Source organism: Periplaneta americana, chromosome 11 (genome assembly GCF_040183065.1).
Source record: "Periplaneta americana isolate PAMFEO1 chromosome 11, P.americana_PAMFEO1_priV1, whole genome shotgun sequence".
In the NCBI taxonomy this organism is placed as follows: Eukaryota; Metazoa; Arthropoda; class Insecta; order Blattodea; family Blattidae; genus Periplaneta; species Periplaneta americana.
In genome coordinates, this window is record NC_091127.1 from 36,536,155 (window position 1) to 36,554,360 (window position 18,206).

Genomic DNA, 18,206 nt, shown 5'->3' on the forward strand with positions numbered 1-18,206 from the left:
TTTGAAGATATAAAGTAAAAACTTGACTTTTTCTCTCAAATAATTATTAGGAATTTTCTGCGTAATTTGGTACTTTATAATTTATTGGACAATTCTAATTGTAAGAATCTTTAACTACGTAATGCGTTATGGCAAACTATTTTTTCTAAGGCATGTTTTATACCACCCGGATACGACAATAAGTAGCAATAGCATCCTCGGCCAAAAGGAAAAGTGGCATTTTACTAACAAGAGAAGGTCTTAGTAGGGCACGATGTATTTGACTCAAAGTGTTAATGTAGACTGATTTAAGATTCCTGAAAACGATGGTAAAAATCTCTCGTTTCGGAATTACATATTTGTGAAAATACAGCAATTTTAAAAATCTGGATCGCATGTCGTTCTTGCGCCCAGCTTGCAGATAGCATTAGGGGCGAGGAAAATACTTTCTTCCATCCCTGTTAGAAATCTAGAAGTGGAATATCTTCAAATCTGCTTTCAGTTGTTTACCATCAGTTCTGCTGTCCTCTTCGATAAGACATGTTAATATATGCTTGACAAAACTGTTATCACAACAAAAGTATAAAAATAAACTCCTTCAAACACTGTTGCGCGTGAGAAATAGTGTCTGTTATGTCGATGAGTATGAAGAAGTAGCCATTGTAAGTTGCCTGTATTGTGAAAAGATGCTGTTTGCAACATTTCTCGGTGAACCCGCATTATCATGTGTGAACATGACAGGTGAGTTTATCCTAAATGTTATCCATTTCGTCTTAAATGCAAAGCTTATTCTGACAACAGGTGATAAAGCTAGCTAGTCTACTGCTATGGCGTCAGTCGCATCCAAGTTAAAAGATTGCATTTCAATTGACAATACACTAATGATGGTAAAATCGTGCTGTGCAAAGTGTGACAAACTCATCTTAAAAAACTGAACTTCATGTCACAAACAAAAAACACTTGAAATAACACTTTCAACTGCTGCTACACGCATACACTAACACAATGGAAACGATTAGAGTCAAACTTGGCGATTCCTACGTATGGGTTGCCTTTAACGAGACAACTATTGCCTTGAGTAATTTTATCGCAAATCCCGTTGCAGGTAAATTGGATCCAGAAACTTTGTCCAAGCCTTAGGCCTATTTAATTTACTGGAACAGATAAATCATGATACAGTTCCTCGATTCGTTAACAGCGAACTTAAGGAGTTAGGGATTAACGAAGGAAAGGTGTTGGTGCTCCACTCAGATCCTGCATCCTATATGCTAAAAGCTGCGGGTGACCTGCCTGTGTAGTGGCTGAGACCATAAGAGATGAATTTCCTGAAATGAATGGTTTAATATCAGCAACAAAAAAAGTGTTCCATAAATCTCCGTATGGCATGCAATGCTGTAATAAACTATTACCGGATCTGCCTTTACCTCCACAACCTGTGATTACTAGATGTGGAACGTGGATACAAGCTGTGAACTTCTTTAACGAACATTTCGGGGCAGTGAAGTCGGTGGTGGGAACATTGTTTCCTGAAAGTGAATCACCTGTGCGTGATTCCATAAGTGCCTTTCAAAATTCGAAAGTAGCTTCATCGATAGGATACATCACAAGTCACTTCAGTTTGATTTCGAACACCATTAAAAAGCTCTGGTCTGGCTCTCCATGAATCTATGTCAATAGTGGAAGATGCAACCAATAAACTCAGTGTAAGTGTGTTTGAGAAAAATTGAATGATGTATTGATAAAGAACCCATGATACACAACTTTTTCCACTGCATACAAAATACTTAAATGTGAACAGTCCTCAGGTTGCGGATAGAGTATATGGCCTCCAGATATGGAGGATAGCTGCGAATACAATATTGAATAAGCAGTCGCGGACAGCCGATGAGGGGTAGTCCTCCAGCTTGGGGGGGGGGGGTTGGGTGAAGGGCTAACAACCCATCACCGTAAAAAGAACAACTTATTACGAAATCCCAAAATAAGCCTAGGAATGAGACTGATTCTCTGGCACGACGACAGAATTATTTGAGAATAAGGTGCTTAGGAAAATATTTGAGGTTAAGAGGGATGAAGTTACAGGTGAATGCAGAAAGTTACACAACGCAGAACTACATGCATTGTATTCTTCACCTGACATAATTATAAATATTAAATCCAGTTCTGGACAGGGCATGTAGCACGTATGGGCGAATTCATAAATGCATATAGGGTGTTAGTTGGGAGACCTGAGGGAAAAAGACCTTTGGGGAGACCGAGACGTAGATGGGAGGATAATATTAAAATGGATTTAAGGGAGGTGGGATATGATGATAGAGACTGGATTAATCTTACTCAGGATAAGAACCGATAGCGGGCGTATGTGAGGGCAGCAATGAACTTCCGGGTTCCTCAAATGCAGCTTCCTGAGAAAATTTTTCCGAATATGATACCTCATCTATACTAATAATAAATCTGTAGCCAACATTTTTCTGGTAATTTTCGATTTTCCAAAAATAATTGATGTTAACATGTATAATTAACCATCCTGAAACCGAAAATCGCTTTTTTGACATTTTTGTCTGTCTGTCTGTCTGTCACCTTTTCACGCGATAATGGCTGAACTGATTTATATGAAAATTGGAATATAAATTAAGTTCGTTGTAACTTAGATTTTAGGCTATATGGCATTAAAAATACTTTATTTAAAGGTGGGTTATAAGGGGGCTTGAATTAAATAAAACGAAATATCTCCCTCATTATTAATTTTCTTGAAAAATATTACATAACAAAGGTTTCTTTAAAACTTATTTCCCATAAGTTTTATTATATGCAAAATTTTGATAGGACTGATATTTCATGAGATAAATGAGTTTTAAAATGTATATAATAATGCCATCTAAGGCGCTGTAATAAAATAAAAAACAAACGACTTCATCTATAAGGGGCCTTGGACAATAACAAACGAAAGTTATTAAACGTAGCCTACAGAGAATGTTTCTGTGTTTGTATGAAGTAATATCGATTAAAGGATATACAACTCTTTTAAAATAACAATATAATACATTTTCACCACCGTCTCAGATTGTAGCGTTGTTGTTCCTGCAATAACTCCAATGTGCAAAATATAACATTTTTGAGTAGAAAGAAAAAACACATTTATTCATTCCATGGCAATGGTACATAGGAGATCGTGAATTCTTAATTTTCGAAAGAAAGAAATATAATTACATATCACTATATATGCTGTATCACTATTTAAGTTATTTGAAGGGTTCAGAACTATAGTGGGCCAAGCGCCCATTTACTGAAACGTAGAAAACAAGGGTTAAAATTAAGCTATTACCATAATTCAATGGAAACATATAGCAAGTAATATAATAATGATATGACAATCTTCATTAAACTATGATTGCATGTAATAACAATTAAGAAACATGTTAAAGGAATTGTCACTGCACCAAATGAATTATCTCTGGACCAAAATGATTGCATTGTAATTATTTGAATACAATTTAAATGAAGTAACATATTAAACGATTTATCCTTCTATCAAATACGAATGTTCCCTGGATAAAATGTCCTTTTTTAATTATGTAATTACTTTATATTTATTTGTAACAGGTGCAGCGGAGCGCACGGGTACGGCTAGTCTGTAATATTATTTTACCCTTAAAACTCAAGAATAATGGTATTTTACAAACAATTTGAAATTAGTGTAACTCTGAAAATATTGACATTAGGACAAATGTTTATATGGCATTTTCTGCTCAGAATGTCTTCTGAAATAAGCTCCGTAAGTGGCGGTAAATCCTCTTGAATCAACCTGTGTGTTGTAAAATTACATATTCATGTGTAAAAGTTGTATATTAAAATAAGAGAGACGGATTACAAATGTAATCCGCGCGAGTACTGAAGGGTGCAGCTGGTGTCACTTCCTTTACGGACTTGCTTTTACTATTGCGATACACCAAAGCATGGGTCGCCAATTGGTCCATCTCGGTCCGTATCCGGACCACAGAATATCGGTCAAACAATTACGTAAATATTACAATTTTCCTCATAAATTAAAATTATTGCTCAGCTCGCTCTGTATCACGTAGCTATAATAAAATGCAGTACACGTGTATACTTACTTACTGGCTTTTAAGGAACCCGGAGGTTCATTGCCGCCCTCACATAAGCCCGCCATTGGTTCCTATCCTGAGCAAGATTAATCCATTCCCTATCATCATATCCCACCTCCCTCAAATCCATTTTAATATTACCTTCCCATCTACGTCTCGGTCTCCCTAAAAGTCTTTTTCCCTCCGGCCTCCCAACTAACACTCTATATGCATTTCTGGATTCGCCCAAACGTGCTACATGCCCTGCCCACCTCATACGTCTGGATTTAATGTTCCTAATTATGTTAGGTGAAGAATACAATGTGTGCAGTTCTGTGTTGTGTAACTTTCTCCATTCTCCTGTAACTTCATTCCTTTTAGCCCCAAATATTTTCCTAAGCACTTTATTCTCAAACACCCTTAACCTATGTTCCTCTCTCAAAGTGAGAGTCCAAGTTTCACAACCATAAAGAACAATATAAATATAATATAATATAACTGTTTTATAAATTCTAACTTTCAGATTTTTTGACAGCAGACTAGATGATAAAAGCTTCTCAACCGAATAATAACACGCATCTCCCATATTTATTCTGTGTTTAATTTCCTCCCGAGTGTCATTTATATTTGTTACTGTTACTCCCAGATATTTGAATTTTTCCATCCCTTCGAAGGATAAATCTCCAATTTTTATATTTCCATTTCGTACAATATTCTGGTCACGAGACATAATCATATACTTTGTCTTTTCGGGATTTACTTCCAAACCTACCTCTTTGCTTGCTTCCAATAAAACTCCAGTGTTTTCCCTAATCGTTTGTGGATTTTCTCCTAACATATTCACGTCATCCGCATAGACAAGCAGCTGATGTAACTCGTTCAATTCCAAACCCTCTCTATTATCCTGGACTTTCCTAATGGCAAACTCTAGTGCAAAGTAAAAAAGTAAAGGTGATAGTGCATCTCCTTGCTTTAGCCCACAGTGAATTGGAAACGCATGACAGAAACTGACCTATACGAATTCTGCTGTACGTTTCACTGAGACACATTTTAATTAATCGAACTAGTTTCTTGGGAATACCAAATTCAATAAGAATATCATATAAAACTTCTCTCTTAACCGAATCATATGCCTTTTTTAAATCTATGAATAACTGATGCACTGTACCCTTATACTCCCATTTTTTCTCCAATATCTGTCGAATACAAAATATCTGGTCAATAGTTGATCTATTACGCCTAAAACCACACTGATGATCCCCAATAATTTCATCTAAATATGGAGTTAATCTTCTCAAAAGAATATTGGACAAAATTTTGTACGTCAACAAAAGTGATATTCTTCGAAAGTTACTACAGTTAGTCTTGTCCCCCTTCTTAAAGATAGGTACGATTATAGACTCCTTCCACTGTTCTGGTACAATTTCCTTTTCCCAAATAGCACGTACAGGCTTATAAATTTCGTTAGATAATGCCCTTCCACCCTCTTGTATTAATTCTGCTGGAATTTGATCGATACCTGGAGACTTATAATATTTCAGATTTCTATCGCTTGTTACGAATTCTTCAAATAAGCAGTACACGTGTATAGTGACTATAAATACGTCCTCAGTGACTGTCAGCTGTTGTGAAAACACAAATGTTATCGCACACGTTGACATTTTGATTTGTATGCCGGGACTTATCGTTCTAGTATTTAATTTATGTTTTGCGACCTTAATGCTCGCAAAAGAAAAAAGGTAGATTGTGAAAATAGTCTTTATCAGAACAGGCTGATAAGCTGTATTGTTTCACGTTACAAAACCGATTCGGGGCTGTATTAATGTGTTTGATTTGTAGACAAACTAACGCAATAATCATGAGTTACTAAAATGAAAAGATACTATGACACCAAGCACAAATCGTTTATAAAAAAGTATCTTGAATTTTGGGAAAACATATGAAACCTTTTGTCAATGCAGATGTTATCGATACTCTTCATCGTATGACCACAGACGTGGACAACTTATTAGACTAAATTAATTATATATGCAACGATGCTGTATTTATCGGCAGAAATAATGAACAAAAATGTATTTTGCACAGAAATAATGAACAGAAAATTGAGTCTTGAGGTTACTAATATTTTGTGAACATTCCCTTATTCTTTATTAACACGTTGATTTTGTCAGGGATGCTGGAAACCAAAGTTTGACACTTTCTTTGAATATCAGCATAATTTAGCCAGATATCAGACAGTGCTTAAATGAGTCCATGTTTTGTTGTAAGCCTCTTTTTGTTCACTTTATTCTTCAGTATAGATCACAGATTTTCAATTTCGTTCATGTCCGGTCTTCTTGCAGGCCATGGGAGAACAGACTGTTGAATATATTCTGCAGTATATAATTAAAACACCAGTAGTACAAACACAGCAAGACAAAATATACTTAACCATTGGAACAATATACCAGAAGGTGTGAACCATCATATTTACAACAATAGAGATTCTGTGAATTATACTGATTGTTGATATGACGAATTATATTAAGTTTCCAAGAAAAACGTTTTAGTCTAATAATTTGTCCACGTCTGTATATACAGTCACGAAGCTTGAGTTTTGAGGGTGCTAGAAACAATAGACTGTGACGGTACTATTTTGCATTGCCTGTAATGAGGCGATATTAGCGATCCTAGTGGTGAGGAACTATCTAATGTTTGCATATTTACTACGTATTGAGCTTCGCGACTGTATATACTAGACTGTGGTATGACAGTGTCCAAGTCAAATACAAGAAATAGCCCTACTCACGCGTTAGTTGAACAAAATTAAATTAAATGGAATTACAGACGTGGACAAATTATTAGACTAAAAGGTTTTCTTGGAAACATAATATAATTCGTCATATGAACTATCAGTATAATTCACAGAATCTCTACTGTAGAAATGATTGTTTACATCTTCTGGTATATTTTCCCAATGGTTAAGTATATTTTTTCTGGCTATGTTGGTAATACTGTGTTTTAATTATATCCTGCAGAAGATATTCTCCCATGGCCTGCAAGAAGACCGGACATTAACGGAATTGAAAATCTGTGATCTATACTGAAGAAGAAAGTGAACAAAAAGAGGCTTACAACAAAACATGGACTCATTTAAGCAGTGTCTGATATCTGCCTAAATGATGCTGATATTCAAAGAAGTGTCAAACTTTGGTTTACAGCATCCCTGACAAAATCAACGTGTTAATAAAGAATAAGGGAATGTTCAGAAAATATTAGTAACCTCAAGACTCAATTTTCTGTTCATTATATCTGTCCAAATACATTTTTGTTCATTATTTCTATCGATAAATACAGCTTCGTTCCATATATTTAGTTTAATAACTTGCCCACGTCTGTAAAATCTAAAACTTACACCACATTATCCTTTACAGTGTATAACCATAGCAACCGTTTCTGGCGCCTGAAATAAGTAATGGGAAAGTTAAGGGCGAGTATCTTATCTTTGCCATAGTCTGTGGACGAGAAAGCTGACAACTGTGATTGGCAGATTGCTATCGCGACGTGTTGGGTGGTACCGTTCTCAGTTGCACTAGCAAAAAATGCTCTCTGACTGGCTTTTTACTCAAGGACACGCGCCAGAAACGCTGGCACTGGCTGTAATATTGCAGACAATACTCAGCTATTAACATTTATTCGTTACTTTGATGCAAAAACGAAGTTTTTTTTAAGAAGTTGCTACAGTAACTGCTTCGGTCTTAGAACAGAATACAATAGGGGAAGACTTGTAGAAAAATCTTATTTTAGTGATAGAAATTTTCGAACTAGATTTACACAAATATTATCAATTACAACTGATGGTGTACCAGATATGTTAAATTCAACTAAAGGTTTAGTTCAGAGGCTGGGGAATTCCAATACGTAATTGGTAACATATCACTAAATAATAAAAAAGTCATCTCTGTTGCAAATTACATTCTGAACAATGTAGGCCTACAGTAACGCACATATAAAATTGATTTTACTCGTGCTAAATCATCACTCAGCCATCGAAAGTTCAAATCATTACTTGATAAAATAAATGCAGAATATGATTATGGCAATGTACAATGTTAAATAGAGCTAAAGGTACTATATCGCAAAGAAAATTTTGCCAGAAGTAAAATCAATTTATCTTAATCCAAATATCCATTGATATCGAGCACTCGACATTTTTTTAAATGCAAAAACCAATATGTTAACCATTGTTTTCTTGACAGATAGCCTATGTTTAAACACATAAGTGGACAGAACAAGAAATTATGAAGGACAGGAAAACTTGTGACAAACAATATCATGAACCAGAACTATCTTCAATACAAGACGTGAAGGAGGAGCACCTGCGAGAATGGACAATAGGTTTAGGAAACAGACTTGAACATACGAGGGAGACGAAACTCTGGCAGACCAATAAAGCGATAGTATTGGGCCGGAACAGGCGATGGGGCCTACGCCGCGAAAAAGAAGAAGAAGAAAAAGAAGAAGAAGAAGAAGAAGATGATGATGATGATGATGATGATGATCAGGGAACGGATTTATATGGACTAAAAATATATGAAATATGTAAATATATATGTAGTTATTTTTACCAAAATATGGAATTAAATATGGATTTTTACCAAAATATGGAATTAAATATGGACTTAAAATTATAAAAAAATGACTATGTACGTTAAATATTGGTACATTTTAATCAAACTAAACAAAAAATATAATGGACGTACCTTATCTTCCAATGTAGTTTCAACAAAACACAATTTTTATTGTCTGTTACCATAACAATAGGTTACAAACATTTCTTTCAAGTGCTGAAAAGTGAATCTTCTTCTTTTGTCTCTGAGGATAGATTTATACTGACTAAAAGAGCGTTCGACGTCACAAGAAGTAACTGGTACATAATTCAATTTCACAATGTCTGCTGGGGATAAGTCCAAGTTAATCTTCACTGTTGATTCACCACTCATCACAGCAACAACCTTTTGTAGTTCTTCATATCCAGGGTTTTTTGAAAGTACAGTGTCCACCTTAGCTCTTACTGCATCTGCAACTTTACCTCTACCACGATTCAGTTGTTCCACAGTACTATTTATAATTTCAAAACTTTCAGATAGTGAAAGGTGCCTATTTTGGAGACTTTTGAGCGTTTTTATGATGCATGAAAATGTATGCTGAATGTGAGCTAAGTCATTCTTCACACTTATGTCACAGGTAACTGTTTTCGCAGTATCAATTGAGACTGCATCTTCAGAGTCCAATGCAAGGAGAACATTGTTAATAGAGTCTATATGTTCGGCATAATATTCAACTGCTTCTAGCCATGTACCCCATCTAGTTAAAATTGGCTTTGGTGGCAATGGAATTTCAGGGTACATTTCTTTCAACACGTTAACTCTACTGGGAGCTTTGAGAAATACTTTTTTCACTGATGAAATCAACAAATCTACTTTAGGGAAATTGTCTCTGACCACTTCTGCCACACGATGAAATGCATGCGCCACACAAGTAAAATGAGTCAATTTAGGATATACAACAGATAATGCTTGTCCAGCTTTGACCATATAAGGGGCAGCATCGCTAATAAAGAATAACACATTATCGTACATAATACCCTTTGGCCACAGGATACCCATAGCTTCGTTGAACAGTTTAACTATAGTTTTGTTATTGCACTTTTCTAGAACATCACAATGTAAAAGAATTCGTTCAGAATATTGTTCACTTAACAAACCGATAACTACATTACCAACAAGTCTACCTTCTTTGTCGGGAGTCTCATCAATGGAAACCCAAATTGAACTATCTTTAATTTCATCTCTTATCTTCTGTATTGTCTCATCGTAGATGGATGGAGCATACGTCTTCCTAAGTGTTGACTCATCCGGGATTGTATGTTGAGTATATTTTTCAAGGAATTCCCTGAAGACCTTATTCTTTAGTTTGTAGAGAGGAATATCAGCAGAGATGAGAGAACGGCACAGGTCGATGTTAAACTCAGATCTTACATTCGATGTTGTTGGTTGTGTTAAAAACAATTGTCTCTGCTTGGAATTTAGTTGTTTGTTGGCCTGATGTTTACTAGTTGTAATGTGTTGTTGCACCAGGAACTTTTGTGTAGATGATACTGCACACTGACACAAATTACAAAATAATATTTTATTGTCAGTTGATAAACCATCTTCTTTAAATTCTGAAATGTAACTTGTTAGTTTTGATTTTAAATTGACTGAATGACGTACTTTTGGCATATTTACCGTCTTTATAGTATGATTTACAAAACTGAACCTATGTGTACTCTGACTGGCATTTAACTGTTGAGCTGCACAACTGAAGTCTGTTAAAAATTTTAAATTAAATTAATACAGTTTTGTAACTTACTTTCCCATTGTTGATAGGACTGCTAATTTTCAAATAACTCTGATGTTAAAGGGATTACTGAACATGTGTTTAAATCTCTATTGTTGAAATGTATTTTTAAAAGTTAATGGAATTTTGTTTTGTTTTATTGTTAAACCTAATATAATATGGACTGTTTTATATGAAATATGGAAAATATATGGAAATTAACGAAAATATGTACTAAACTCTAAAATATGGAAAAATATGGAAAATAAAAGTAGGATTTTTCAACCCTACACATTGTGAAACATAAAGATAATACAAAATATAAATTATATTAGCTTTATAAGTAAATATGTATTTACATATAAATCCTTTCCCTGATGATGATGATGTGTTGAATTCAGTCTTTTCGCCCAAAGGGGATTTATACTACGTCCGGGAGGAGGTGGAACCGAAAGCGAAAGAAACAATGATCCAGATTTTATGTAACAGAAGCAGTCAATGTAAAATAGAACTCTGCATTCTCATGGAAACTACCGACCGGAGCTCACCGATCAGTCTTCAGTTGTGAAGAAGGCATCCGGGAAATGATTTGCTCGAGCGCATATAGTTGAAAATTATTCATAACCGATCTGTTGAAACGTTTGCTCGGTCGGTCACGAGCGTTCGAGATTGTTGCACTACAATTACATCATCTTTTAATACCTGATACCCAAAACAGCCTATCTAAGAAGGTTACCATTTGTTTTTATTTCAGATAACACGAAAAGCTATTTAAATAATGAAACATAATTTTTAAATACAGTAGAGCGTCTCGTTTAGGCACAGTGAAAACGTAAACGAAGTGCAGTTAACGTGTGGGGGGAGGACGAGCCGTACGATGAACACGAGGGATGCACAAGGTTTTAGTTTTACAACATTTATGGTGGAGCATTAATTGAAATTATAATTTCCAAAAACACACAAAACAAAAGAACACATATTGCATAACGTTATCATATACACATTTTAGCAAACAAGCATTTGTAACGTTGAAATAATTCAATATAACAAATCAAATTTTGCTACTTATATGATGTTGCTTTCAAGTAGCATTTTTTAAGGTCATGAATTTCATCCTCTGTACGACTAACATAATATCACTGTCTTCTGTGGCCGAATTAACAAAACTACAGGATATTGGTCTCAAGTGGTCAGGTACAGTGACTGAATAAATTGAACTTCGAGAAGGGACAATTACGTTTAAGAAACAGTGTTGTCAATTTAGACCAATATACTGTAGTTTTGTTAATTCAGCTAGAGAAGATGGTGATATTATGTTAGTCATACAGAGAATGAAATTCATGACCGTAAAAAATGCTGATTGAAAGCAACATCATATAAGTAGCAAATTTGATTTATTATATTGAATTATTTCAACGGTACTATTCCTTGTTTGCTAAAATGTATATACTGGGTGTTCAGTTCAAAGTGTGTCATGGCTCGCTGTATGCCCTCATGTGGCTAGCCGATGAGCCTAGGGAATTCAATCTTCCTACACTTCCGCAGAGGTGTATAACCTATGAGGCAGAGAAGTTGCCTAACAAGTACGGCGTTCATTCTGAAGAGTACGTACCGATTCGTACGGTAACGCTGGTAGTGGCAGGAATGTGAACTGTTTGGAAATACGTACTGTCGGGATATGGGGAGAGGGTTAAGACGATTACTTACGTATTTGTTGACATTAACTTCGACGGTCAACATGGACACGGAGCATTTGATTTGTGTTGTGTAATGTTACCGTACGCAACCGATGATAACAAATACCCTGCGTACGACTTGCCGGCGCAAAACACAGTTCGAAAGAGGTTATGATAGCACACAGACCGTACAGACCGCCATCTGTTGCTACGACGTTCAAGTTATACCGTACACGTTCTCAAGTTCAGATTGAAGAACGCCTTAAATAATAGGCAACTTCTCTGACATATAAGCTGAAACTCGCTTCAAATCGGTGACCCAACAACAGTGACGTCATGACACACTTTGAAATGAACACCCAGTATGATAACGTTATGCAATTTGTGTTTTTTTGTTTTGTGTGTTTTTGGAAAATATAATTTCAATTAATGTTCCGCCATAAATAATGTAACTAAAACCTTGTGCATCCCTCGTATTTATCGTACGGCTCGTCCTCCTTCTACAAGTTATTTATACTTTGTTTATGTTTTCACTGAGCCTAATCGAGACGCTCTACTGTAACACATTTGTTTAAATAAAATAATTATTTATATTATCAATAATGTTATTCAGCATCCTTCTTATTAAATTCATTTTATCAGTAATGAAAATGTTTAATGTAGCTTAGTAAATATGTGATTGCATAAAAAAAACATTTTGTGATACATCTCAAATTTATTTAAAAAAAAAAAGACTATTTATTTCAGTTACAGTATTTAATAAAAGTAAACCAAATCTACAGTTCACTTTGCTTAACATTTTTACAATAGTGTATATTAAGAAATGATTAATCGCAGACTGAATGACGTTGGAGCTACTTATGGAAAGGTTGATGATGATTCTATTATTTCACATTCAACGATCATATTACGAAATATCAAGGCCAGAGCAAACAAAATTCTTGCTGAAGTTATTCCAAAATTAAAAGAAGTAATGGAAATATCGCCATTTGGCTTTAAAATGAATACTGACGTAAAAATCCGGGGTTTGCATGAGGTTGCACTCGTACTTTGTTTCGTCAGCTGACGCCCCTACAATACATACGGATGTGAAATAGCATGATATCTCTCCTAATAATGACTAACAACGCCAGTGATGTGTTCTTGCTTTCTACTTCAGTTCACTCTGATTAAACTTTCAGTCACATTTCCATGATGTGGCTGAGATGATTATGAAAATATCAAAACTTGACACGTCAGAAAATGTAAATAGCAATTCATCTGTGTTAAACTATCGGAATATCAATCTACCGTCTCTCTCATCGGAGTCGTAAGGCCAGCAGCATACTGCATCGGACATTCCGTCTCAATCAGGATGATTTTGTCTCGGACCGTTCGATGTGACTGTGATTACAAGCATTCTTATGAGGCTGCAGCACACTGCATCGGACATTCTGTCTCAGACAGGATGGTTTTGTCTCGGACCGTTCGATGTGACTGTGATTACACGCATTCTTATGAGGCTGCAGCATACTGCATCGGACATTCTGTCTCAGACAGGATGATTTTGTCTCAGACCGTTCGATGTGACTGTGATTACAAGCATTCTTATGAGGCTGCAGCATACTGCATCGGACATTCTGTCTCAGACAGGATGGTTTTGTCTCGGACCGTTCGATGTGACTGTGATTACACGCATTCTTATAAGGCTGCAGCATACTGCATCGGACATTCTGTCTCAGACAGGATGGTTTTGTCTCGGACCGATCGATGTGACTGTGATTACACGCATTCTTATAAGGCTGCAGCACACTGCATCTGACATTCTGTCTCAGACAGGGTGATTGTTCGGACCGTTCGATGTGACTGTGATTACAAGCATTCTTATGAGGCTGCAGCACACTGCATCGGACATTCTGTCTCAGACAGGATGATTTTGTCTCGGACCGTTCGATGTGACTGTGATTACAAGCATTCTTATGAGGCTGCAACATACTGCATCGGACATTCTGTCTCAGACAGGATGGTTTTGTCTCGGACCGTTCGATGTGACTGTGATTACACGCATTCTTATAAGGCTGCAGCATACTGCATCGGACATTCTGTCTCAGACAGGATGGTTTTGTCTCGGACCGTTCGATGTGACTGTGATTACACGCATTCTTATGAGGCTGCAGCATACTGCATCGGACATTCTGTCTCAGACAGGATGATTTTGTCTCAGACCGTTCGATGTGACTGTGATTACAAGCATTCTTATGAGGCTGCAGCATACTGCATCGGACATTCTGTCTCAGACAGGATGGTTTTGTCTCGGACCGTTCGATGTGACTGTGATTACACGCATTCTTATAAGGCTGCAGCATACTGCATCGGACATTCTGTCTCAGACAGGATGGTTTTGTCTCGGACCGATCGATGTGACTGTGATTACACGCATTCTTATAAGGCTGCAGCACACTGCATCTGACATTCTGTCTCAGACAGGGTGATTGTCTCGGACCGTTCGATGTGACTGTGATTACAAGCATTCTTATGAGGCTGCAGCACACTGCATCGGACATTCTGTCTCAGACAGGATGATTTTGTCTCGGACCGTTCGATGTGACTGTGATTACAAGCATTCTTATGAGGCTGCAACATACTGCATCGGACATTCTGTCTCAGACAGGATGGTTTTGTCTCGGACCGTTCGATTGACTGTGATTACACGCATTCTTATAAGGCTGCAGCATACTGCATCGGACATTCTGTCTCAGACAGGATGGTTTTGTCTCGGACCGTTCGATGTGACTGTGATTACACGCATTCTTATGAGGCTGCAGCATACTGCATCGGACATTCTGTCTCAGACAGGATGGTTTTGTCTCGGACCGTTCGATGTGACTGTGATTACACGCATTCTTATAAGGGTGCAGCACACTGCATCTGACATTCTGTCTCAGACAGGGTGATTGTCTCGGACCGTTCGATGTGACTGTGATTACACGCATTCTTATGAGGCTGCAGCATACTGCATCGGACATTCTGTCGCAGGCAGGATGATTTTGTCTCGGACCGTTCGATTGACTGTGATTACACGCATTCTTATGAGGCTGCTGGACACTGCATTGGACATTCTGTCTCAGACAGGATTATTTTGTCTCTGACCTTTCGATTGACTGTGATTACGCGTATTATTATGAGGCTACAACATACTGCATCGGACATTCTGTCTAGGACAGGATGATTTTGTTTCGGACCGTTCGATTGACTGTGATTACGCGTATTCTTAGGAGGCTGCAACATACTGCATCGGACATTCTGTCTCGGACAGGATGATTTTGTCTCGGACCGTTCGATCGACTGTGATTACAGATATTCTTATGAGGCTGCAGCATACTGCATCGGACATTTTGTCTCGGACAGGATGATTTTGTCTCGGACCGTTCGATTGACTGTGATTACGCGTATTCTTATGAAGCTGCAACATACTGCATCGGACATTCTGTATCAGACAGGATGATTTTGTTTCGGACCGTTCGATTGACTGTGATTACACGCATTCTTACGAGGCTGCAGCATACTGCATCGGACATTCTGTGTCAGACAGGATGATGTCTCGGACCGTTCGATTGACTGTGATTACACGCATTCTTACGAGGCTGCAGCATACTGCATCGGACATTGTCTCAGACAGGATGATTTTGTCTCAGACCGTTCGATTGACTGTGATTACACGTATTCTTATGAGGCTGCAACATACTGCATCGGACATTCTGTGTCAGACAGGATGATTTTGTCTCGGATCATCCGATGTGACTGTGATTACACGCATTCTTTTCTTATGAGGCTGCAGCGTACTGCATAGGACATTCTGTCTCAGATAGGATGATTTTGTCTCGGACCATCCGATGTGACTGTGATTACACGCATTCTTTTGTTATGAGGCTGCAGCGTACTGCATAGGACATTCTGTCTCAGACAGGATGATTTTGTCTCGGACCATCCGATGTGACGGTGATTGCACGCATTCTTATAAGGCTACAGCGTACTGCATTGAACATTCGTTTCGGGGACATTAGTCTGATTCAGTATGCTGCAGTCTCATAAGAATACGTGTAATCACCGTCAAATCGAACGGTCTGAGACAAAACCGTCCTGTCTGAGACAGAATGTCCGATGCAGTATGCTTCTGGTTTTAACCGAGCTGTGTCAATAAGCAACTTTCAATCAGGCCACAATTCACCTACTTTTGTGCTTAGCAACGAAGTCACCCCTAGTTTAAATTCAAGAATTTTTAATGAAAACTTTTTCTTAAATGTTCAGTTTAATTTTTTCTAAAGAAGAAACATTATTCCTCTTACCTTTAAAGGAAATCTAACAACTGTCACCCACGCTTAAGTTCTTTGATGATATCAGCATTAGTCGTCAAGTCCATAGGTCCTCTTTCATAAACATCTTTCATATCTTTGTTAGCTTTATGTTTTAAAAGCAATTTCACAACTTCTAAATGTTCTTCGATCACTGCCCAATGTAAAGGTGCAAACTTGTAGTTATCCACAATATTTATTGGTGCATGTTTACTGAGCAGTAAGCTGCAGATTTCCACGGAACCAGCTGCTGCAGCCAGGTGGAGAGGCGTATATCTTTCTAATGTAGTTGTCGCAATGATGCTGGCACCGTTTTCAAGAAGCATTTTTGCTATGGAGGCGTGTCCCTTCGTGGCTGCCCAATGTAGAAGTGTATAGCCGTTATTACTTCTGATATTTAAGTCTGTATTAAAGTCCACCGTCTGTTCTGCAACTTCCAGATCTCCCTTTCTAACGGCTGCTAATAATGCCATATCCTGAAATGTACGCACAGGCAAGAACGATTAAGTCTTGCAACAATTTTTTTTACAAATAATCGTCAGGCGACCGTTATATGTTTGGTTCTATCATATTGCCGTTACTGAAGCAGACTATATTCGGTGGTAAACTTGAAGCTAATACGGAGAGAAACTCAGCCTGATATAAATAAACTAGCTTCAGTGATACAAGCTCAAGTTTCTTATTAATAATAGTTTTGTCACTTCCACTCTAACTCACATAAAAAATAGTGTGTAAAACTTATAGCCATTAAGCACAAATGAGGTACCTAGAAGCAAAGCCAACAATCTCCAATTTTTTTAATGAATTTACTTTATGGCGGCATAGGATTCTCTTTGTTGTTTTCTCACGATATGCAAAAGTTACGTGAAGTAAAATCAGTTGAAAATGGATTAGTTTTCATATTGAAAACTGGGGTTAGAAGTAAAGTCTACAATCTCCATTATCATTTCTTACAATCTGAGAAACAAAGCCTACAATATTCACATTGACCAATCAGAGAAACTTATTTGGCCATGTGACAGTCGGCCATCATTTTTCTTTTGTTTAAAATTCTGTGTTTACTGTGAGTTTATTCAATGCTTTTATGAAGTAGCTACCGTAAACTGGGGTTACTTTGATCACAGAGGAAACTTTGAACATATTTTCAGAAACTCATATTTAGGTTTCTACATGCTGCACTTGTTATAGATGGAGGTAAATTATCATAAAAATCATTCTTACATCAAATTTACCTCCATCCATAACATGTGCAGCATGTAGAAACCTAAATATGATTTTCTAAAAAAATGTTCAAAGTTTCCCCTGTGTTCAAAGTAACCCCAATTTACGGTATCATAAGATTTCCAGTAAAATGAATATCACTTTGCGGGTTCGATCCCAGCTAAGGTCGATGGCATTTAAGTGTGCTTAAATGCGACAGGCTCATGTCACTATATTTAGTGGCATGTAAAAGAACTCCTGCGGGACAAAATTCCGGCGCACCAGCGACGCTGATATAACCTCAGCAGTTGCGAGCGACGTTAAATAAACCATTTTTTTAATATCACTTAGAAAATAACACTCATATCACCTTCCAAAGCACTTCACGCAACTTAAAATGTCCAGCATGTTGAGATGTTTTCCCAGTTCGAGGCCACTCTTTTTTTTTTTCCATCTAACAGACTGTTTTGGCTGTGTTCAAAAGATATTTAAAAGGGACATTTAAAAGAAAACCCTGAGGAGTGCCTCGAAATAATCTCAAAATATTCAAAAGTAGTGAAGTTTGGAACGGAAGTGTG

The 18,206-nt window shown here is 37.1% G+C and overlaps 1 protein-coding gene across 7 annotated transcripts in view; it reads right to left on the bottom strand.

Annotated features, from left to right (window-relative positions):
• Positions 1–18,206, bottom strand: part of LOC138708928 (ankyrin repeat domain-containing protein 1-like) — a 91,719-nt gene that overhangs the window by 26,121 nt on the left and 47,392 nt on the right. For 2 of the 7 annotated variants that reach the window (XM_069839293.1, XM_069839294.1), the window contains exon 9: positions 16,423–16,904. The exons of 3 other annotated variants lie outside the window; for them this stretch is intronic. In XM_069839293.1, coding sequence (XP_069695394.1) covers positions 16,446–16,904 — 459 coding nt within the window. In that variant the 3' untranslated portion in view covers positions 16,423–16,445. Of the gene's footprint in view, positions 1–14,784; positions 16,905–18,206 lie in introns of those variants that run through there. 2 more of the 7 variants (XM_069839292.1, XM_069839298.1) reach the window with 1 other exon arrangement.